Source organism: Ascaphus truei, chromosome 16 (assembly GCF_040206685.1).
Source record: "Ascaphus truei isolate aAscTru1 chromosome 16, aAscTru1.hap1, whole genome shotgun sequence".
In the NCBI taxonomy this organism is placed as follows: domain Eukaryota; kingdom Metazoa; phylum Chordata; class Amphibia; order Anura; family Ascaphidae; genus Ascaphus; species Ascaphus truei.
The window spans coordinates 31568642-31591836 of record NC_134498.1 but is presented as its reverse complement, the minus strand read 5'-3'; the positions used below and the strand labels follow the sequence as shown (position 1 = coordinate 31591836).

General features: G+C 44.1%; 1 protein-coding gene across 8 annotated transcripts in view; it reads right to left on the bottom strand.

The window, feature by feature from the left end:
- Window positions 1-923: 923 nt before the first annotated feature.
- Window positions 924-23195, bottom strand: part of ERCC6L (ERCC excision repair 6 like, spindle assembly checkpoint helicase) — a 58509-nt gene continuing 36237 nt past the window's right edge. For 4 of the 8 annotated variants that reach the window (XM_075572969.1, XM_075572966.1, XM_075572962.1 and 1 more), the window contains exons 2-3: window positions 9935-10069; window positions 924-4704 (exon numbers count right to left, since the gene is read on the bottom strand). In XM_075572969.1, the coding sequence (XP_075429084.1) occupies window positions 1257-4704; window positions 9935-10053 (3567 nt within the window). In that variant the 5' untranslated portion in view covers window positions 10054-10069 and the 3' untranslated portion in view covers window positions 924-1256. The other 4 variants (XM_075572964.1, XM_075572965.1, XM_075572967.1 and 1 more) reach the window with 4 other exon arrangements.

Here is a 23195-nt window from a genome sequence, read left to right as displayed (position 1 = left end):
AGAGGATAAGGTGAAGTGGAACTGCACCATTAAATACTGTGTAAATTTACACCTTAAAACACCTATTGCTTCAGTGATTCCACCAATGACAATATAGTGGACTCCTCGTAAGGATTGAACATTGGGAACTTCGTGAGTGCATTTCCAATTGTTTTTGATCTATATGTGGTTTTTTTTGTAGAGTAGATTTAATCAACGGTATTGTCCTATTATTGGTTTGTTTTTTCCATTTTCATGTATGAGGAGTATATATATATATATATATATATATATATATATATATATATATATATATATATATATATATATATATATATATATATATATATATATATATATATATATATATATATATGTCAGCCGTCACCCCTATACAGTTCCATTAACAGAATGGAAGATAAGTAACTCTGAAGCTATCCACTAGTGTTCTAGTATTGGGACACAATCTCTTTCATTAGGTGGATTTTCCAAAACCAGTGGGGCTAGCTATATATTGTACCTACCATTGTGACAAAGTGGGCTATAAGGGATATCCTTGTGTAATGTGGCACCACATGACATAGTTAATACTGTCAATACTACCATCAAGTGGTGGAACAAGATACAATACAGGATATTTTATTATAGAAATAAGTGTTAAGAAGTGCATTAACAATTTTTTGAAACGCGACATCTGTCATTTTCTCTATATCCATTGGAGAAAAATAGCATAAATCCAAGCTCCAGCACCAAGGACTATCCTTTTCACATTTCGTCCAAGAAGGTTCTGGACAGACCTTCCAGTCAGCAGGACTTAGCTATACGTTTATTGGAATCGCATTCACATTATGACATTTGTTCTTTATAGCGTTATGGTTGTGTTAATATTTTACATCGTGTTGTGTTCTGTAACACAATAAGCAGCTTAGAATAAGTCACCAATATGGAGCTATAACCTTTGTTTAATTATGCACAAAGAAGAAAAGCACAGATGGATACAGTGTTTCTTGATATTGAAGAACAACTTCCAATTGAAATAGATCAGGAAAAATTGGAAACTCTCAAAATTTGAAAAATTACTGATGTTCACGGGGGAAGGGGGGAGAGAAAAAAAAAGAAAAAAAAGGGGGGGGGGAGAAGATGTACAGAGACTTAACTATAGAAAGTGAGAACATTCATAAAACAATAAGTTTCAAGATAGATATTATGAAGATAAGAGCTTTGTGGAGGGAAAGTTCAAGGTCACGTAAATGTGAAGGGACAACAGCGTATTCATGTCAAAACGGTTCATCGTCTTCAGAACTGCTGCTAGCAATCGTTTCTTCCACATCTTGCACTTCCTCTACTGCCACATGGACAAGAGATCTTCGTGAAGCAATGGATCTGCGTCCACCTACGTTCCTCCCTGAAGGAAATATCAAGTTTGTTAGGGATCTTTCAAATTTTGGTGTCGAAGCACTTATCCCTATCATGGATGGACTGTGAAAAGGAGAGGACGCCATCTCATTCTCGGCGACAATACACTCTGAACTTTCAGTCTCGCTGTCAGAATCGATTCTATTTGCAGCTCTCTTTTTAGAAAAACACACTTCCTCTTCACTATCTATGTCTATATAGGATTGCAATCCATTTCCTTTTACACCATCTTCATGATTGGACTTCTCCAAGTCCTCGACCAATTCTTGGTTTGACTTCTCTGACTCAGAGTAACTGCTTTCTACTTTAAGCTGGAGGTTCGAGTTCTCCATTGCGTCACTTATGTTTTCCACTTCCCTTTCAAGTCCTGTTGAAGCTTCTAAGACATTGCTCTCTCGACTTGCATTTTCCATGGAATCATCCAACACAATTATTTCTTCCTTTTCATGTGCCATGGAATTCTCTGTGATACTTCCCAACTCTTCTTCATACTCCATAGAAGCTTCCACTTGACTTTGGTTTTCCATAGAATCTTCCAGTACAAGGTTAAAGTCGCATGGTAATTGGGACATTGATTGAGACAAGCTTGCTTGCAGGCCGTCTTTTATATCCAAACTGGCATCAGCTATCCCAGGCTTCTGAAATACTCCAGTTACGTTAGATAAACCATTCGAATGCCTTACATTTGTCTGCATTCCAGGTTCTGGTTTCAATGCGAGAAAACTTTTGCCGACTATTGAAACATTACAGCCAATGTTTTCTACTACAGACTGGCCATTGCTAGCATGTCGTGCAGGAGGCACAGTCACTCCAGTATTGATACAAGAGGTTTCAGCCTCAGGGCTGGAAAGATCAAGAATTTGGGGAGGACTAATAGCAGGAGCAAATCTTTTCTCATTTTTTTGTTGCACATTTTTAGCCAGTAAAGAATCACGTATGGGTGGAAAACTATTAGAGTTGTTTGTTTTTGTTAGTTCTGACTCATGCGCGTTACTAGTATGTGGAGCACAAAGCTGCTTTTCATCTGTATCTTCACTAGAGTCTTCCATTACCATACTGGTCATCTGGCAGCTGACATTAGCAATATCATCCTCTGTGACATCAACCATTACAGGTGGTGAAATGTACTGCTTAACATTAGGAAGGCTCCTTTTCTTTGGTTTGTCAGAAACAACCGTCTGCCTCGACCATGCCCCCTCAGTGCAAGCCCTATTCTGTTCTATTAGTTGCTCGTTCATCTGAGATTCCAACTGCACCAGCTCATTAGCTTTCCGCACCCTTTGCTGAATATATTGACCGTCCTGCTCATTTTCATAGTAATCCTCTTCATCTTGGGAAGCCGCCTCATGGGAATAAATAAGGTCATGATCAGAGATGCCAAAAATCGCCAGACTATGCAAATAAGCAATGTGCTCATCAAGACGGGTGTCTGTTTTACGCTGGGCTGCATGCATAGTCTGAAGCTGAATCTGTGTCGAGGAAGTCCTGGTGTTATCTAAAGAAAACAGTTCCCTCAACTCTTGCCTACTAAAGTAGCGGAAAGGGTTCTTCTTATCACCAGTGGTTTGTCTTATCAGGGAATCCTTGAAGATCTGTCTTCTGTAAATTCTCTCTTCCACTGTGCCACATGTGATGAGCCTATAAATGACCACATCCTGTTTTTGTCCAATTCTGTAGGCTCGGTCAACAGCTTGAGCATCAGTAGCAGGGTTCCAACTTGGGTCAAAGATAACCACTCGATCAGCCGCAGTTAGAGTTAATCCAACACCTCCAACTTGTGTTGTCAGCAGAAGCACAGAATACTCTCTACTACTCTGAAACCTGCTTATTCTTCTCTCCCGTTCGGTAAGGTCGGTCACTGTCCCATCGATACGCATAATCTTAAAACCTTTGTTCTTTAAGATGCGATCGATCATGTCCAGCATTTTTCTCGATTGAGAGAACACAAGCGTTCTGTGGCCATCCGCCTTCAGTTTATGAAGGAGGTCCATCAGGAACAACAGTTTGCCCGATTCCTCAATCAGAGTCTCATCAGAAAGGTGATCGTACTTTGTAACTGCATGATCACCTTCTTCGTTGCATTGGTCATCACCTTCCAGACCAAGTTGGATACACGCCCTTGCAGAGAGCAGTCTGGGGTGATCGCACAACTTTTTTAGGATGTTCAGCTCGGCCAGAGGGGATCGTGTGGTCATTAACAATTCCTTGATTTGGTCAAGAGAAATAAACTTTTTGTATACTTCCTCCTGAACCAACGACAAGTACACCCACACAATGAAGTCGTTCTTTCGTGACAGAGAAGGCATGGAAGGAGCACGAGCAGCTTTATTTGGGTCAACATTTGCTTGTTCAGGCGTTTGTGGATTTTTCACATCGTCCTTTGTACGTCGGAGAAAATAGGGTTTTATAATCTTCATGAGGTTCTCAGAAATCTTGAGTCCCAGGGCTTTTTCTCCTGGCGTGGAATCTTTTTCTCTTGCACGGGTAATTGGATTTTCAAACTCCATTTTAAAAGTCTTTGATGTTCCCAGCAGTGTTCCCCGACAAGCAAAATCATAGAGAGACCACATCTCATGGAGGTTGTTTTGGATGGGTGTGCCCGTCAGAAGAAGGCGATTCTTTGCCGGGATCAAGTGGCAAGATTTGGTTGTTTTTGTCGATGACGTTTTGATCTTGTGAGCCTCGTCTAGAATGATATAGTCCCACACAAACTCTCTCCCATTGTAGCTGGAAAGCTGTTGCCAATTATTGATCAACATTTGATAAGTTGTAATTATAATGCCACCCTTTCTTTGTGTTTTTTCAAGGTTTTTAGTCCGCTCTTTCTTACTTGTACCATGAAAGTCATTCACCCTCATTCCTGGAGTCCATTTGGCAAATTCTTTGATCCAGTTTTGGATCAATGTAGTTGGCATAATCAGCAGAACATGTTTAGCAAGTTGAGCATCATACATTCCAGAAAGAAATGCAATTATCTGTATAGTCTTTCCCAGGCCCATGTCATCTGCTAAAATACCTCCTTTCCTTCCATCTCTGTACAGACCATACAGAAATGCCACACCTTCTCTCTGATGCTGAAACAGTTTGCTGTAGAGTTCTTTATAGAGCATGAATCCGCTGTTTAACACATCTACAAACTCATCATCCTCTTCCTCTTTCTGCAGAGCAATTTGTTCAAGAGCCTCTTCCAGCTTTTGTATGCGACCGATCAGCTTCTCACTGGAATGTAGGTCATTTGCCAACCGGAAAAGCTCTATCGATTTCAAGAGGTTTCCTTGCATTGCTTGGTGTTTAGCCTTCTTCACATAGCTGCAGAGAAAAATAAATATACGCTGCAATTACATTTTGAATGTACAGAGTTATTTTGCTCATAGAAGAGGTTATGGTACAGGCCCAAACGATATACTAACACCATAGGAAGGGCATTCACTGTCCGGAGGGTATAGTATCGTCAACCAACATAGGAATGGACTAGAGACTACGCATGATTAAGCGTCAGAGAAAAATAAAATAGGATCAGGGAGACTATACTTATTCAAGCTTATTTTACTTTACATTCTTGCTGAATAAAAAGCACAAGCTTCGAATTAGGGCACTCTTCGGATAGCTCATAGGCCTCGGACATAGTAAAGAATTTGGTGCTGCCGCTCGCTCTTGCTTGCTGCCGCTCGCTCTACCAGGAGCTTTTTGCTGTCCTGGCAGAGGAGACAGCAAGCGAGCTTGGGAGGCGGGTATCACTGTGTGTGTATCACTTGGTAGCCGTCAGTGTGTGTGTGATTGGGTAACGGTGTGTGTCACTTTGAAGTGGTCTGTGTGTCACTGGGGAACGTGTGTGATATTTTAAAAATTAAAAAAAAGAAGAAAAAAAAACACAACACACGGTGTTGTGTTTTTTTTTTATTTTTAAAATATTATCACACACACGTTCCCCAGTGACACACAGACCACTTCAAAGTGAGACACACACACCTCTGGTGGCTCCGACACAGTAGTAAAAATGCCAGCTGCAGCACCATGACCGCTTCTCCTCTCCCCCAAGCGGAAAATTTCAAACTTGCCTGTCTCTTCTGATTTTCTCAGCCTCCGCACGCATCAGCGTGCATGCGGAGGGAGGAACTATAGCCGCGCTGATTACAGATGCAGGGGCTTTGTGCATCTGTTCAGCGCGGCTCAGCCCGCCTCAGCGACGCTGATTTCACTATGTCCCAGGCCTTAGGAGCTCCAGGTAGTGTGATAAAACTTCTACGAATGGTTCTCATGTTCATCCAATAACTACCGCCGTGATCACCTGCTGAACAAGCACTTGAGAATTTGTGGTCCCTTTCAAAAAGGGATTTTTCTAATCCTTTTATATTACACTGGAATTCTCTTACTACAGATCAACCCCCTTAACGCTTTGCTTGGAAAGAATCACATCGCGTTATAAGCGGATCGCGTTGGTAATAATGCACAGTTGTATGCGTTGTACAATAAAGTATTTACGACACCGATAATCGTGCTGTAAAGTATTCATACATACGAAAATGGGAGCCGCGCTCGCACCGCGTTATAAACGGATTAGCGTTGCAACGGGGTTGAACTGTACTTGTATAGTACTCCCTCTAAACACCAATTAAGAATTTTAACCACATCTTCCTAGGCTTTTAGTGGTTTACCCTAATTGACACTGTACAGGATAGTAAAGCAGTTCCCTTACACCAAGAGAAATTAATTTTTGCACATGATTTTTTTTTGTAACAGCTGTTGTGTGACCATCTTTGCTTCACCTAGTAAAATGCTATCCCAATAGTATACATGGTTGCTGACTGATCCGTCCGCACTACCGAGTAGCTCTCACATATCTTAATCCATGCATTAAAGCATCACTTTATTTGCGGTTCTGATTCATTTTAGCCTACAGTTTAATAAACGTATGCAGTTACGCAAGTACTAGGAATATGGGTATGGTTGATATAATAATGAACAACATTTCTTAATAGTTGTGCCCTGACCAAGTGCTTTTTACCAGTCCCTCGTGAGGGCTCTCATTTTCAGGCCGTCTTCCCCTTTAATGCACACTTCCGCTCATCTTTGAGATGACTAGGCTGAGCGAGTGACACCAGTCTGTTATTACAAAGTAATTTTGCTCATACAGGAGGTTATGGTGCAGGCTACAAACAGTACACTAATGCCTTAGGACAGCGGTGCGCAAACTGTGGGGCGCGACCCCCAGGGGGGGCGCGAGACTGCCGACGGGGGGCGCGGGGTTTACAGAGGCCCCGCGCGCTTCCCGAAGGCACTTAAATTAAGTGCCGGGGGAGCTGCAGGGCCTCTGTAAACCATACTTACCCGTGGCTCCGGCGGCTTCCCACCGGCGTCGCCATGGCAACGCGGCGTCAAAATGACGCTGCGAGGTCATGTGACGTCACGTTGCTATGGCAACGTGACGTCATTACGCCGGAGCGAGGGTAAGTTGGGGTTGGGGGGGGCGCGGGAGTGAGGGGACAGCCGGCAGGGGGTCGCAGGGAAAAAAGTTTGCGCCCCCCTGCCTTAGGACTATGAAGAAATGGACTAGAGACGACGCCTGATTAAGAAGTCAGTAAAATAATCAGGGAAGAGCAAACAGGTGACATTGTACAGATCCCTTGTGAGACCCAAGGGGAAAAAAAACAGTTACAGGGTAAAATCTTTCTATTGGCAACTTCGGCAGCCATGGTTGTAGTACTGCATGTGTCAAAACAAACAGTCTGGGGGATCACAGGACTGGCAGTTGGGGACCAGGGGCCGGTCTATATTCTGCTAGTTAGCGGGCACTGGCAGGGAGGTGTCACCGCCGCGAGGGGGCCTGACGGAGCACCCGTCTGAGAGCAGCAGGAGGAAGCTAGATAAAAAGGGACACCAAAAAGTTTTGCAAAATAACAGGACTGCTACACCACCATACTAGATAAGAGCTCCAATGGGGTGCCTGCACCATGATACAGGCCGCAGTAACAGACACTGACGCACAGTGCTTATGTTATGGTCCTATGCAACGTGACTGCATTGAATGACCCCTCTGAGGATCATGGCGGTACCCGTGTATCCTTTCTAACTGCTTTGTAAATCAGTGGTATTATAAACGTTCCTGTTGCCTACCTCCATTTTTGTCTGCCCTATGGCCATGAGTGGGGAGTGTAGAGAAGACTCAGGCCCCTTGCAATAGGTGTTAATCTGAGGTAAATTAGAGGGGTTACATAAATAAAGGCAACATTATCGATTAGGCAGGAATGGTTATATACAAGACACCAAAAAATAAAGATACATGTTCTGAAAGAAGGGGGGTTGAAGGGACACACACACCTCAAGATAGATATATCTAGCTATAAAATCTGCATAGAAAATGTACGGGTAAATATAAAGATTGCCAAGAAAGTATTAGCAATACAATAGCAAGAATATGATGGGCATCTTCTGTCCAAGCATACAAGGCAGCCATATGAAGACTTGCAATTTGCCAGTCTCAGCCTCACACAAGTCCTAAACCATGCCCATTCACAGCATAACCCTTCCACTCCCCATCCTCCCCCAACCTAGCCCCTGCTCCAAACAGAAGCGGTCTCATAAAAATGAGAAAGGCACCTTCACGTGTTCGAGTGAAAGACACAACAGCCCAGAAGGCATCGGATGATGAATTAAACAATAGTGTAGACGATCCACCTTGAATTAGTTTGTAACTTGCAAAAGTAACACGTTTCTGAAGTATTTTCTACAAGGCAATGTTAAGAGGTGTATGTCTGTACAGACTTTTTTTATAGAGTGCTTGCTGCAGTGGCGTAGCTTGGCATGCGCAGGCCCCCGGGCAAATGGTTTACAGAGCTCCATTATGAAAGTGAACGTATTCCGTAGATTCAGGAGAAAGATTTGCATCTCTCTCCCCCTCATCACCATCCCTCTCCATGCCTACCTGTGGGACAGGGTGGTGATCAACGCAGGCGGGGGGGAGATGGTACATGGCAGGCCGCCAGAGTTAAGCAGAGGAGCAGCCGGCAGGGGAGTTTGGAGTTGAACGTAGGCAGAGCAGGACAACCGGGGAGGAGCGCGCTGTAGTAGCACAGGCACCGGAAGTAAGAAAGACTTCCGGGTCGGACCGGTGGGGAATGCTCCTCCCAGACAGTCCTGCTCTGCCTCCATGCAACTCCTAACTCCTCTGCCGGCCCGCCGTGTACCATCATCTCCTCCCACCAGCCTCTATCTGGGGAGAAGAGAGATGGTCAGCAGGCCCGCTGACAGGGCGAGACCCCAAGAGCGTGGGCTGTACCTACACCACTGGCTTGCTGCCATAATAGCATTGCTGCAAAAAGATGCACATGTTTTTCTTCAATGATATCAGATCAGTTTTTAGCAACAAAGAATTTAAAGAAATCATCCAATTGCCTACAAACAGCTTACCATCTAAAACTGGTGTCTGAAAAACAGAATCAAGGAGTTGTGGGGGGGGGGGGGGGGGGGGTGGAGAGAATGTATTGCGGCAAACAAACAAAAATGAAATGTTTCAGTCCCTAAAGCAGAACCTTTATCATGGCAGTGTCTTCATATGAATGAGAAATCGTACTTTATATACCCCATAACCCCCCCCCCCCCACATAAGAGAAATCAAATGCCACGTAGCGCACAAAATCTTGTAGCTCCATAGGGCCAGCCCAGTTATCCAACAGCCCGTCAGACAAGCAGACTGAAGCAGTGCACATGTACCTTGTTGCTAAGCGCAAAAAAAAACCCCCATCTGTGCATGTTTAGTGGACAGTGCTCTCTTATGGGAAGAAGCTCTATGTGAGTGTGCGAGGTGGTGAGGTAAAGGTCGCACCAAACAGGTACTATTCATTACTTAGAAATGATGTACTACATTCGGAGAGGATGTTTTAACATGGCAGGCAGCACATTAAATATACAGTAATGTGGGCACTGTGAGAATCAACTGTGATCTATAAAGACTGAAAGTACAAAGCCACATACAGATTAGTATTGTGATGTATGAATACAAAGGGTGTCTCATATTTCCGGTCTTGCCTTCAAATACTTTCTGGGCAAGCTACCCCTCTACCTGAACAAACTCCTCACCCCGACCACATGCAGCACTTATCATCCGAGATCTGACTCGGAAAGACAGTTCAAGGTTCAGCAAAGTATCCGGCAGCTCCTCCTTCACTTACCGTGTACCCCAAAACTGGAACAATCTACCCATGACGCTCAGTACCGCCACCAGTCTAAGTTCTTTCAAAACTAAAGCCGTCTCACATTTTAACATGGTTAGTAACTGTTACATACGCCTATAACACTATCTTTAACTGTGCATGCATTGTCTTGTATATAATGTATACCCTGTTCACTTATGTAACTATTTGTCATAACTATGCCCAGTACATACTTTAAAACGAGAGGTAACTCAATGCATTACTTCCTGGTAAAACATATTTTATAAATAATTAGGACGGTGCTGTAACACGTGTATGTGTGTAGATGTACACAATTAATATCTGTGTGTAAACAGACACATTACTATCCTTCCCCAGTATTCAGTTACCGTTCATATTTCCCTGCCAGCTCGGAGTCCAGGCGTGAGCGGCCGCTGCTCTTGTCGCTGGATACCCCTTCCTCCATAGATAGCGCAGACTCACACCTTGTCTTCACCACTTGCTCCATCCTCACCGCGAGGCTCCTAGTTGGCAGGAAACATGCATATTAGGAGGGGGTTAGAGTAAGGCCTGTCATATAGAGCGCGCGGTTGCGCTACCGAGCGCACACGTCAATTACAATTGACTGTGGGAGGCCGGCATTGATACAGTCGAGGCGCGCGCACGGCCATTAGTGGTGGCACAGCAGACCAGAGAAAGTACAAGAGAATTGTATTTTTGCGCTGTCGCCGCGCCACGCTATGAACCAATCCCAGCACGGCCTAGTGCTGTGACGTCATAGCCACACGCCCAAGCCACTGCGTACCCTCTGCAAACGAAACGCCAGCGCCACGCGGTGCACGCGCCCACTATATTACAAGCTTATGGCTAGCATTTGAGAATGGTCTCCTAATACTGATTTACTAAACATTCCATGAGTTTAAGGCCGAGTCCCCGATGGCGCTGAGCGATACACACACACACACACACACACACACTAATATAATATATACACACACACACACACACACACACACGTTCTAGCTTACGCGATGCGCGCGCAGGCACACACACTCGGCACTTTTGGAAATAACATTTTTATACTTTCCCGCTTGCTCAGATAGCCCGCAATTGCGCCCCCTCCTTCCCCTGCGCGTCCGCAAGTTGCAGGACACCCGGCACTCATGCTCTAAGCATGAGCGCACTCAGAGCCAGCGGGGACTCAGCCTAAAGCCTGGGACATAGTGCCCCAAACAGTGCTGAGGCTCAGGGAAAGCGGTGCTTTCCCCGGCCTTACACAGCGCGCCATCAGGGGGCGGGCCAGTGACGACACGGAGCTGGTTCGCCCTCATTGGGCGAACCACTCACGTGACCAGCCCTGCGCTCCGGCAAGCGGGGAAATGTCAAAACGCCGTCAGACACACGCATCCCCAAGCGTGCTGACGCGTGCGCGAGCCCCTACTAAAGCCGCTCTCATTGCGGCTGCAGGGGCTCAGTGCCGAGCAGAAGCACGGCTCAACGCTGACCATGTCCGAGGCCTAACACAGATGTAAAAACCAAGATAACAATCTGAGCCAAAGAAGGAATTGCAGAGGGAATAGTAACACAGACAGACAGGGCAATACACGTATGAAAGGGATAGGGAGAAACGTGGACAGATATAGCCACCGAAATGTATATTTGTACATACGGCTGTAAAACATCTCTTTATTCAGAGAAAAAGATGTATGTGTGTATACACACACACACACACACACACACACACACACACACACACCTTAAAGATCAAATAGGGATACGAGATAAAATAGATATATAAAATTAGGGAAGAGAAAGCACACCATAATATACAAAAAAGTTGGCTCACAATCGGACGGACGGACGGACACACCTCACACACCTCACACACCTCACACACCTCACACACCTCACACACGCAGCTCCACATCGCCGAATCCCCCTTCCACCGTGGTGACCGCGGACTCGCACCCGGTCAGCGCCCCCTCACTCCCCCTACCTCAGCGCGAGGCTCCTCGCTGACCAGCAACAGCCACGCGCCCCGAATCCTGCTGCTGCACAGGGCAAGCAGCCAGTCACGCGCTCACTGCTCTCCGGCAGCAAGTTAATAATTTAAGCCGGGTTTTCGCGGTTTTTTTCAATACGACTTCCCATCATGCAGCGCGAGGGACGTTAATGTTCAGTGCGTGCGTCAGCAGGCTTGGTGGGGATGGGTTTCACGTGCTCGCGCTGGGTGGGCGGAGGCGCGCCTGCCTGAAATCAGTGAGCGCGGGCATGTCAGCGCTTTAAAAATTGCGCGCCACTTTTAGCTGATGTTATCAGAATGGCTGCAATATAAAAACCAAGCAAGAAGTGAATTTCCACTCTTTTGTAAATGAAAAGAGCCCTGAGACAGATATTGGGTAAAGATTGCAAAAACCCCTCAGAGCCAATAGGTACGATGGAAACACTGAAAGTTAAAACGACTAAAAAATCCTTATACAAATACCATGATTTAAAAAAAAAATATATCAGTGACCCAGATTTAACCCATTAAAGGAGTCGTTCCCTCCGGATCCTTTTTTTATACCCGCCTTTTATTTATTTTTTACGTGGGTGGGAAGCAGGAGGTGAATCATAATCATTCCATCTCTGGGGGATGCCTGGTTCCAGAGATACTGACCATGGAAGGTGCCACAGGTTTCTTACCTACAGTATATGGGAAACAAAGTGGAAGTTTAAATCTCCCATGGGACTCGGGGCAATAGGCAGTCGCAACGTCATCTGTTACAAATTTCTATTGGCCCGTGTGACGGCGGGGGTGGGGTTTACACAATCTGGAAGTAACCGCCGGCACCTTCCATGGTATATAACTCGGGAACCAGGGTGCCTCCGGAGCTGAATTAACCTTGTTCTGTCTGCTCTGGAGACCCTGTGCTACCCACCCATGTTAAAGCTGCAGTTCAAGCAATATCCTACATGTGTTTTTTTTTTTTTTTTTTTTTAATAAATCAGTTCTGTACCATGAGAAAATACTTGTAGCATTAAAAAAAAAAAAAGACATTTTTTATGTATTCTAATGTAACAAGCATTTTTGTTTCTGTAGCAACCACTTACAAAGTCACAACCCCTTCCTGTTGGGAGACAGGCTCTGGCACACTCCTTTTGCACCCTCTCCAGCAGTGCACCAATTGTATCTAGTGCCTGACTGGTCACATGATCTTCCACACAGAACTTAAAAACTTTTGGTCTCTCCCCTGTGATAAAATTAAATTCCTGGGATTCTGACCCACATATTCAGGGCCACCGACAGGAGTCCCGGCCGGTACTGGAAGTTGGGCCCGGCCAGAGGTCAGGCCCAACATCCGCGTCCAGCCTCCGGGACTCTGGTTGCAGCTGGACCCCAGGAAGGGTTTTACTTCCTCTGGCTGCTCTCTTTTCTGTACTGAGATTGTGTGGTCGGCAAGCACTTGTAGTTACATAGTAGATGAGGTTGAAAAAAGACATGCGTCTATCAAGTTCAACCGATGCTAAATTTAGACGACAGATACCTTATCCTATATTTGTACTTGCAGTATATTGATCCAGAGGAAAGCAAACAAAAAACCCCAGTGACATATCATCAAATTCTACATAGCATCCGTTCCTGTTTTATTTAACGTCACGTTATTAGCCCTGATTTAACAGAGCTCTATGAATCTGTGCCATAGTGAAAACTGCACAAGCACAGTAATAGGAATAGTGCACTTTTGTAACAAGACCACTAGATGTCACTCTTGACTGTAACATGATCTGAGTCCTGAGTCTTGATTCCTGACTATGCAAATTATCTTGCAAACATAAGTAAGGCTGCGTCCATAGAAGCACCGACTGCGCTCCTCCGCGCTGACGCTGAGGCTCGCCTGCTTGATCAGGAGCGGTTGTATGGACTTGCAGGCGAGCCAGCGTGCGCGATCGGGAGGCAGAGCACTGACGTCATGGGGTCGATTGCCGACAAAGCGCGTCGTGACGCTGCTTCGCTATGATTGGAGGTTTTCAGCCATCAGCGCGCTCAGATACAATTTCTGATGTCGGCTGAAAATCCCTGCGCCTCAGCACGCCTGCGGACGCTCGCGGAAGCCCCCTCTCAAGACATCCTCATTGAGGATGAGGGGGCACATCGCGGAGCGTCCACACGGCTCAGCGCTGTCGGTCCTTCTATGGACTAAGGCTGCAGATATAGTAGGAGAGCGTGGCGTCGTGCACCTGCCCCAGAGGCGATCCGTGGCCTACGGTTGCGGCCTAAGGGTGGAAACTTAATCAGTGACCAAACCCATACTAATGAGCCCAAAAGGATCAAAAAGCTGTCTCTGAACGGGTCCACTGACTGCACTTTTTTGTTCAACGCGTGTAATGTAGCAGGCAAAGCCTTAGGGAAACATACATGTAAAAAATGGGTACGAAGTCAAAGTGCAGAACCAAAGTGACCTAATGACACATCTGTTTAATGGGTTAAAGGGTGAATTATACTAGGAGGAAAGTGACCCAATTAGTGACATGTTTAATAGTTAAAGGGTCAGTTCCATGTAGAACCAGAGTGACTTAATGACAGTGATATATTCAATTGGTCAAAGGGTCATTCCCGTGTAGGAGCAAAGTGACCTAATGATAGTGATGTGTTAAATGGATTAAAGGGTCAGTCCCACAAAGGACTAAAATGACCAATGCCAGTGACATTTTTGGGGGGTTAATTATTGATGAGTTGTAGTTAGCAGATAAGATTACAACTAAACAGACCTGGAAAAAAATAGAAAACATCTATTTTTACACAGAAAACAATAACCATTAAACGTAATAAGTGCACTGTAATGGTTATTGCATCTTTTAAAGGAAATTGATTATATTCAGTTGTTGTTTAAAGCCCGTTTGTTTGTCTTTTGAACCCACAATACTTCCAAGTTTCTGTAGTTTTCTGTCGACTGTTTTTTTCTTTTTTACCAAAAAAACAGCAGTCCTTTATACATTTTCAAACTACCACACGCAAGGATCACAGCACATATGAAATTTAATCTGTTTTTTTTTCTACGGCTTTATTGCTGAAAACCTCTGCATCATATTTTTTTTTTAACTCTTATTGTGTAGCTGCTGTAGCACTTACATGCATACCTTGTGGTCAAGACAATCCAACCCCCAGTTTCTTTTTGCATGATACTGCTGCCCCATTCTACAGGTTGTGTTAAGAATCTGATATGTTACACGTACATATAATTATAATTATTATTTAATTCCTTGCATTGTCTGACTACTAGTTCAAGGTGACACCCAAAATATTTCAAAATACTTGTCTGATAAGTTGAATAAGGCCCTACAGTATAACCTATTTAACATGCCACTGCCATCAAGCAGTGATCCCCGCTATTTTAACAGGATCAGAACGCTGTTTTCAGTTCCCAAGATACCAGTGAAGTTACCAGTATGACTTCCTGGTTTTTAAAGGGGGATCTTTGCGGATTTGTTGTTAGCTGGAACTAGGGTTGCCAGGCGTCTTCTCCAAAAATACTGAACACAATGGTGAAAGGTGTGACACGCTGGAGAGATACACTCACACACACACTTCTCAACTCTCTCCGCTCCATGTTGTTTCCTCCTCTTCTAGGACCCACCCTCAGGCTCCTGACACCACCTCCTGATTAGCTGCATTATCCAGCAGCAGCCAATCAGGATGGAGGAAGCTGCCCAGCCTCCTAGCAGCAGCCCCTGCTCTGGGAAATCCCACGGTCCCCCAAGCTGGTCAGGTCACTATAGAGAGGTAATACCGGTATACACATACATGTCCAGTATTACCTCTAATGTTTTACTGGACAGTGTCCAAATACAGCACAGTCCGGTTCAATACTGGACACCTGACAACCCTAGGCCTGGAATGCCTCTTTTTCATATTATTCGCACAACGTCCTTTGTAATTAACGCAATGCTCTTTCCTGCTGAAAACACGACAACCTAAGGGAATTGACCTTTGAAGATGCACGTTGAAGTTAACGGAATATTAACTTCTGTTAGCGTCTCGTTAAGTCACTTAACGGAACTCTATGGACCTCGGCTCAGGACAAGATCGTTTCTCCGGGAAGACAGCCTGCACGGAAAAGTGCTCTGTGCTTCCTGGTGAAGTGGAGCAAGTGAAAATAAGCAGCAGGAGTTACCGTGTGAACACTTTACCGCAGGCTTCGGGCCTAATTAAAAAAAAGTTGCAAAACAAATAAAAATAAGAATAGTAACTTGATTTACATTGAGCTCACGTTCAACATAGGGGGTTTATTGGAGCAACTGCGTTTGTAACATGGACGGGATACGTTTACGCCTGTCCGTACACGAGCTATAACGCTCCCACTATTGAACCTCCATCCAGCTGTGCCAGGCTTCAGCTTCCCAGCAGCCGCAATATAAGGGCTCAGCTACCGCATCTCATCCGTCACGACTTCTCTTTCATGCGAGGAGAGAACCCGATCAACAAAGGCCCACATCACTACAGGAACTCTCTGATTCCTCGCTTCCCCCAGGGCCCGAGTCCGTCTCCACAGCAACGTCAAGGTTTTGTTTTTTTCAGCCCACTTATAAAGAATGTTCTGCGAGGGAGACACCGGCTTCTTCTATTCTCTCTTTCAATGTTCGGTACACGATGTTCATTTATCCATAGGCCGCCGGGAGTGTGATTCATAGAGGGAAACAAGTTTTTGTATTAAAATGAACAAAGAAAAAGTGTAAAAGGTTCATTTTTTCCCCACAAGGTTTAATATCTTATTTTGAAAAAATAACTCCACCTAATCGGCTCGTTAGAAAGATTCAATCCCTCTTAAAGCCACTGATGCTCAAATGAATGTTTTGCTTTTCTCCGGGAACACTGCATTCCAGCGTATCAGCCCCTCCCTGTTTATCTGTCTCGCTAATGACGGCTTCATAATGACTTTGCAAACAGAGAAGAGAACAACAAGCAATTTACCTGGGGCTTTGAGGACTGACAAACAGTCTGATCACCAAAAGACATTAGATAAAGAGGCTAAAAACCTCCCATATCTTTAGCCGACCGTGGAAATGTTACGTTAAAAAACAAATAATTAAAAAAATACTTCTACTTTTCCGTTTAATTTCGTTTTTTTTTTTTAAAACAAGAATCTAGCAGCTGCATTTATGTTATTAAAAATGTCACTTTCTTTAGACCACTTTTGTCCTAGTAGGGGCGGTTGCTTTAACCCCTTCGTTGCCAGATGGTCCTGCGACCCCCGGTTCCACAGCCTTCTTATGCACATCCATTCCGTTGATGGAAGGGGGGTTTCTTCCGTGCAGATCACGGTCTACCCTTAGTATATGAGCAATGTGCCGTGACGTACATATTCTGAACCACGGCCCCGGTCCTCACTGCTGCACGCGTGCCTGGCGCAGGGGGGGGTGCGGCCATGGCGGGGCATATCTGCCCTTCCATTGGCTGCCCGCCGAGCACGTGACCGCGACGCGGCACGACAAAATTCTTGTCTTCCCTGCCGGCGGACGCGCCATCGTGAGAGGGGAGCGCACACAGAAAGAGCTACTGGGGCCTGACTAGGGGTGAGTGTCTGGTGTGCGGCACGCACACCGCCGTGACCACCGGGGACCCGGCTTTAAGGGTCACTAGCATGCTGACCTCCATGGCACATCACCTTGAGAAAGGTCCCGTGTGTAGGACCGAAACGTTGGTTATGATGTCTTGATAATACAAAGCTTTTTGACTACCTTTTGGAGTGCTGCCTCTTGATATTCGTCTCAAACACGGTATCGTATTGCATATATATATATATATATATATATATATATATATATATATATATATATATATATATATATATATATATATATCTAGTGTTGTTGCAATGCTCAAGCTCTTTTTTTGATAGACAATATATATATATATATATATATATATATATATATATAACTTTATTCTTTGGCATAAACCCGTTGTTGTATTCTTGTTAATTTTGAGTGCTGAGAATCTCCCCCCCATCCCTCCCCCTTTTCCTAATATATTTATATTACTTTAACTTATCACACAGAGGGTTCAATTAATAAGAGATGATCGCAGAGTTCCAGAGACATCTAGCAGCGGAGTGTCGTTGTCGTGTAAAAGGGCATATGGGCACACACTTCCTATATCCAGAACATTCGTGTTCACCCAAATCTCTGCATCCCAATAATGCACATTGGGGGCAGCATATTAAGACAATTCTGAAACCTACAATTTGACGGCAGATAGGAACCACTTGGCCCACTCATTCTGCCCCCTTTCCTATCCGCTGTAAAACTTCAGACCCTCCGTGATCCTCTGCTCTCTTTCGTAGTTTAGGATAGCCGTACCCCAAACATTTTTTAATTCCCTTACTCTATTAGCAGCAGCTACCTCTGTCGGGTGGCTGTTCCACGAATCCACCACCCTTTCCATGAAAAAGTACTTTCTAACAGTTCCCTTGAGCATGCCGCTCTCCAGCTTCAGAGAATGACCTCATTTCCTCTCTCTCCCAGCGGCAAAAGTGGGACCTCATGTCCTCTCTCTCCAAGCGGCAAAAGTGGGACAAAACCAGAGCAAAATATCTTTTGGCCTCACTACTAAAGATTGATTCTTGGACAAAAATATTTGTCCAGATGTATAGAAATCCTATTGATCAATGTATACATCTGTGGTAGTTCATTACCCCACAAATGCTCTATCGATGAAAGGATCGAGGGCCACCACCACAGGGGAGTGACCGTACAACTGCCTTGGGCACAGGAGCGGTGGAGGGCCCACCAGTCAAACCCAGTAGTTGGTCCAGGCCGACCAGTACCCTCCTCATCCTGCTCGACAGTCCAGGGACAAGGGAAAGCTGTTGGTGGTGGTCAGGCGCAGGATCCATCTAGGATTCATCTAGGACACCTGCAGTGCTAACTCTGCCCTGTGACGATCAAGTGGTATGATAGTGATTATCGTATTTAACTGTGCTCCTTGTTTGGATTGGCTGTACAATCAAGAGTCAATCATCTGCTTCAGCGGTGTACCTCTCATCCTATTGGTTCACCGACCTTTATATGCTCAGCGATCCCTGCTCCAAATCGGATGAGCATAATAGTCTCTACCTAGTGACGAAGTGCTGTCCACAAGCTTCTTTGCCATACCCTGCCTTGCTTGTCTTGCCTTGCTTTACCTTGTCTTGCATTCCAGTTACCTTGACCACGGACCCCTGCCCTGTCTCCCGGACCTCTGCAACCCTCGACCTTGGCTTGGATATCTACCACTCTACCTTCTACTACCCTCGACCATGGCTAAGTGACCTCAACTATCCAGGCTCCAACCCTCGATCACGGGGCGTATATCTACTACCTTACCTCTCCAAACCCTGACCCGGCTACACGACAACGAACGTGCACACCGGACGTGGCCTCTTGGCTTCAGGTCTGTGTTTACTAATCCCTACATCGGCCTCGCGGTCCCATCCTGTTTGTGGTGAGCACTCCTTACAAGAACAACTGCTGGTACTGAAATCGGCAGCATTTTACATAGATTCCCAGTCTCCATCTAAAAGCATGAAGGACAGGGTGCTGACCAATCAGGACGTGGATGCTATGCGCTGGCCAATCATAGAGTTCGGGCTCGCCCATGAAGCACCAATCCGTGCTGTGGGTGATGACAGTGCTTTTATGACTGCCCACAGGGTTGGGCTTAAGGGAAGTGGAAAATTTGAATCGACCAATGGGAATCGTGCTATGGGACTAAGACACAGAAACAGTTCCCACAGCCAGCCCATTATCTCCCGCAGAGGTAGGTGCCTTCAGATTCTGGTATGATCAAGGTCTCCGCTTTTAGAGTCACAGTTCCCCAACACGGCATACTATCCCATCTTGGCTGCAATAAGATGGGATAGTATGCATTAAATAAAAATACCACTTGTGGTGTATTTGACAGGGATTGTGGGTAATGACATGCAAATGAGCAAAATGTGTCACTCTTTACTTCTTATCCATTTTAACATGGAACCCTACAAGCTTAGGCCTGCTGCATTACACAGCTTTTCAGCACTGCCTGGGTTAAAGTATTTCAGAGCCTTGGCATCCATCTTGACTGGTAGGGACAATCGCTGAGCTTAACCTTTAATATGCTGGCCACATTGCCCCTACCGTCACAAGCCTGAATGGACCCTTTGTGTGTAGCTACCTACTGATCATAGTATTGTATGAATGGAAGAAAGATGAGCAGCAGAGACCCAGGAGGGATGGTCTGTGTGTACGCACAGATTCTCAAACCCCAACGGCAAAGAGGAACCTATATTTCTGCAATTTCCTCTTTTTGCCATCTTAACACACGTGAATAAATGCATTGGCAAGTTCCTGTTTTGGTACAGCATCGCTTAGAAACGTACAATCTGCGGCTGGAACAAAGACAGCAATTCATTCCAGCCTTCAGTGTACTACAAGCATTATGACGCTGCCAGCTCTGACACAACTGTGAAATTTATTGTTCACTTTAAATATAGAACCGTTAGCCCAATATATAAGAAACAATGAGAATATAGAAGGTCTCAGTGTAGGACATTGAAAACATTGGATGATTATGTATGCCAATAACCTCATTTTATGCTTGAAGGAGCGGCTCAGTGAGTAAAGACACTGACTCTGTCAACAACGACACAGAGTTTGAATCAGGGGAACAAGGTTAAAATCCCTGTATCAATTCCTTATGACCTTGGGCAAGTCACCTTATGTCCATGTGTCTGAGGTACCAACAACATAGATTGTAAGCTCATCTGGGCAGTGACTGTGCCTGTAAAAATCATTGTGTGCCACAAGCTATACTGCAATTGTGAAGCGATTTGAGTCCGATTGGGAGAAAAGCGCTATATGACATAAAGTTATTATTGTTGCTATATTTTTGTCCATTAATAATTATAACGCGACCGTTTCATTTGTCGTAAGGAATTGGATAATTTTGCGCACGTTTCCGGCTTTAAGATAAAGAAAGATGAACCTAAAGCCATATATTTGTATATTCCTTCAGAGGTTGTGAAACAGGGAACTTTCCCCCCCCCTGATAATTAAGCCATTTCATAGGCTGCCTCCCTTTGTCGGAAGACCATCCTCTATAGAAAAGTGCAAACTTTTTGTTTTCCCAAACCTGGCGAAAATTGCCATCTTTTATCAAATGTAAAAAAAAAAGCAAACATTTTAGAAAGTCCACTAAGTTAAACAATCCGTGGCCTGCAATATAGTGGAGGGGGGAGCAAGAAGGTCAGGAGGGGGGAGACAGAAGAGTCAGTCACAATGACTTTGATACCTACCCAAACGCTCTCTTATATAACACGTGGAGAGATAAACTGGGAAATAATCTAATGTAAATATGCAAATTATAGTGGCATTATGTACATTTGTATGTTTCCCAAAACACTATACAACATGTGGAGAGATAGCTGGGAACTCACCTGGGAGATATGCTATTTTAACTAATTTGAGTATATTGCATAGTCAGATTAGGTTATTGCTCAGGTATCTGTCCACGGGTTGCAGACAGGAGTATTTACGGAGGTATAAAAGTAAATTGGTACTCTACTAAAGTAGGAATTATCTCGCTGGCTCCCCCTCTCTTGCCCATATTTTAGGGTGTAATCTCCTCTGGCGAAGTTTGAAGTTCGATCCAACTTCTTCGGCTAAAAATGTTATATATCGAACCTTTTGTCGAATTTTCTAATTTTCCAGCAAACCACAGGCAAAGGGAATATTGACAAAATGATATCTTTAATCCTATTGTACAGTAGGGGAATAGGGGTAGTGGAGGAGAAATCTTTAAAGAAATAAAATAAACAGGGAGAACGAGAGTCAAATATTCTCCACGGCTAGGGAGAGAGAGAGAGGGGCTAGTTAAAAATATCTGAGGGGGGTTTTTGTGTCTGGTTATTACTGGAACGGCACTGAACTTTCGGAGAGCCCACTGCTTGGGATAACACCTGATCTCATCTCTTTCATCTTTTTCTCGTCTTCCAAGGGAAACAAACTTCTGTGTTTGATTTATTTAGTTCCAGCAATTTGTGTATTTCTGTCAAGGATAATTTACATAATCACATCTGTAACGGCGTAATGTGCAGCTCCATTGCTCTTCTATAAGTATCTAGAATTTTGTCTTTCCAAAATCAACCTGTAAATAAGAACACGCTTCATATTTTGCTTTAAGGAACATTCCGTTTGAAATGTCTTACTCTTAAAGGTGCAATTCCATGTAATTGGCCAGAAAACAACCCTTTTGTAAATAGTTTACCAGTGTAATTGGTTTCCCTAATCGCATCTAACCGTACTAACATTTTTGGCTGCTTTCATTTTTGGGAAAATTAATTACTAGGGATTTCTTCTGGGCCTCGGGATGTGTTTGACAATCAAGTGTCTAATTTACGCTTATCTTACCACTTTTTTTTTTGCATTTCCCCAGTAAAGTTAGGGTGAGGGGGAGAGAGGGGGGCTCTGCCTGTACAAACCCTTGTTGAACACACAGTGATAACAGATAAAAGGGAGCAGGTTCAGAAATCAAGCCTCTCCCAGGTCTCAGCTCGCCATGTTAATAGTACATAATAACTTTATTAAATATTTTTTTTTAAATGGATAAAGGCATCACTCCACCCAGATTTGACCCCTTAAATATGTCACTGTCATTTGTACAATGTGGTCAGAGGAGTGAATGACCACTTAAACATGCCACTGTCATTGGTACACGTTTTGTCCTAGGAGAGACTGTCCCTTTAATCATGCCACTGCCATTTGTACACTTTACACTTGCAGAGAAAGAAAATTGCAGTTCTGTGGCATTAGCTCATGCCACATTGCTGAGTGATAAGAATGTTTAAGAATAAGATGTTTTCAACTTACCTATTAAAGGGACGGACCACAGTGAATTAATAGCAGTGCCATGTTTAACAGCGTAAATGTCATTGATTGATACTATTTTTAAACAATTCAGAAGAGTATTAGTTTTTTTTTTTTTTTTTTTTTTTACTTTTAATATCTCTATAGGACCCAAATACTTTAGGGTGTTTTAATGAAAATAGAAACGTATTTATTTTGAAGCAAATAATTGAAAATTATGGGTGGGTGGTTGAATCTTCCTAAATTATCCGACCAACTAAAATATAAATCCCTGTTGAAAAGATGTCGGAATAGCACAAATAGAAAATGACTGGTTTCTTGGAATTAATGTTTAATAACGATATTGATTGACCAGTGGAGCCTCAATACATCCTCCCCTCAATAACAGCCACTAACACCAAATTGAGTTAAAAATGGTCAGAGCTTTAATCATAAATGTCCACAGGAGGTCATAATTACATACACCGTGGGTGCTTAGATACAAAATCAATAGGTGAATATAGTGTTATGAACGTTCCCTATCTACTAAAATATAACAGCAGACAGAGACTAATCCCTTAGTCCCAAAACAGAATAAAGAATTCAAAAAAATGTCTGCGTTATTTTCAAGTAGATATGTAGCTATGATTCCCAGGTGGCTAATAAATAGTGGTACCCAGGTCCTACTCACATCTTCTTGATGAATGTCAGGGGGAAATATAGGAAGAACAATACACAGTGTGACAGAGTCACTAGGGTTGCCAGGTGGCTTCTTCAAAAATACTAGACTCGATGATGAAAGGTGCGTCC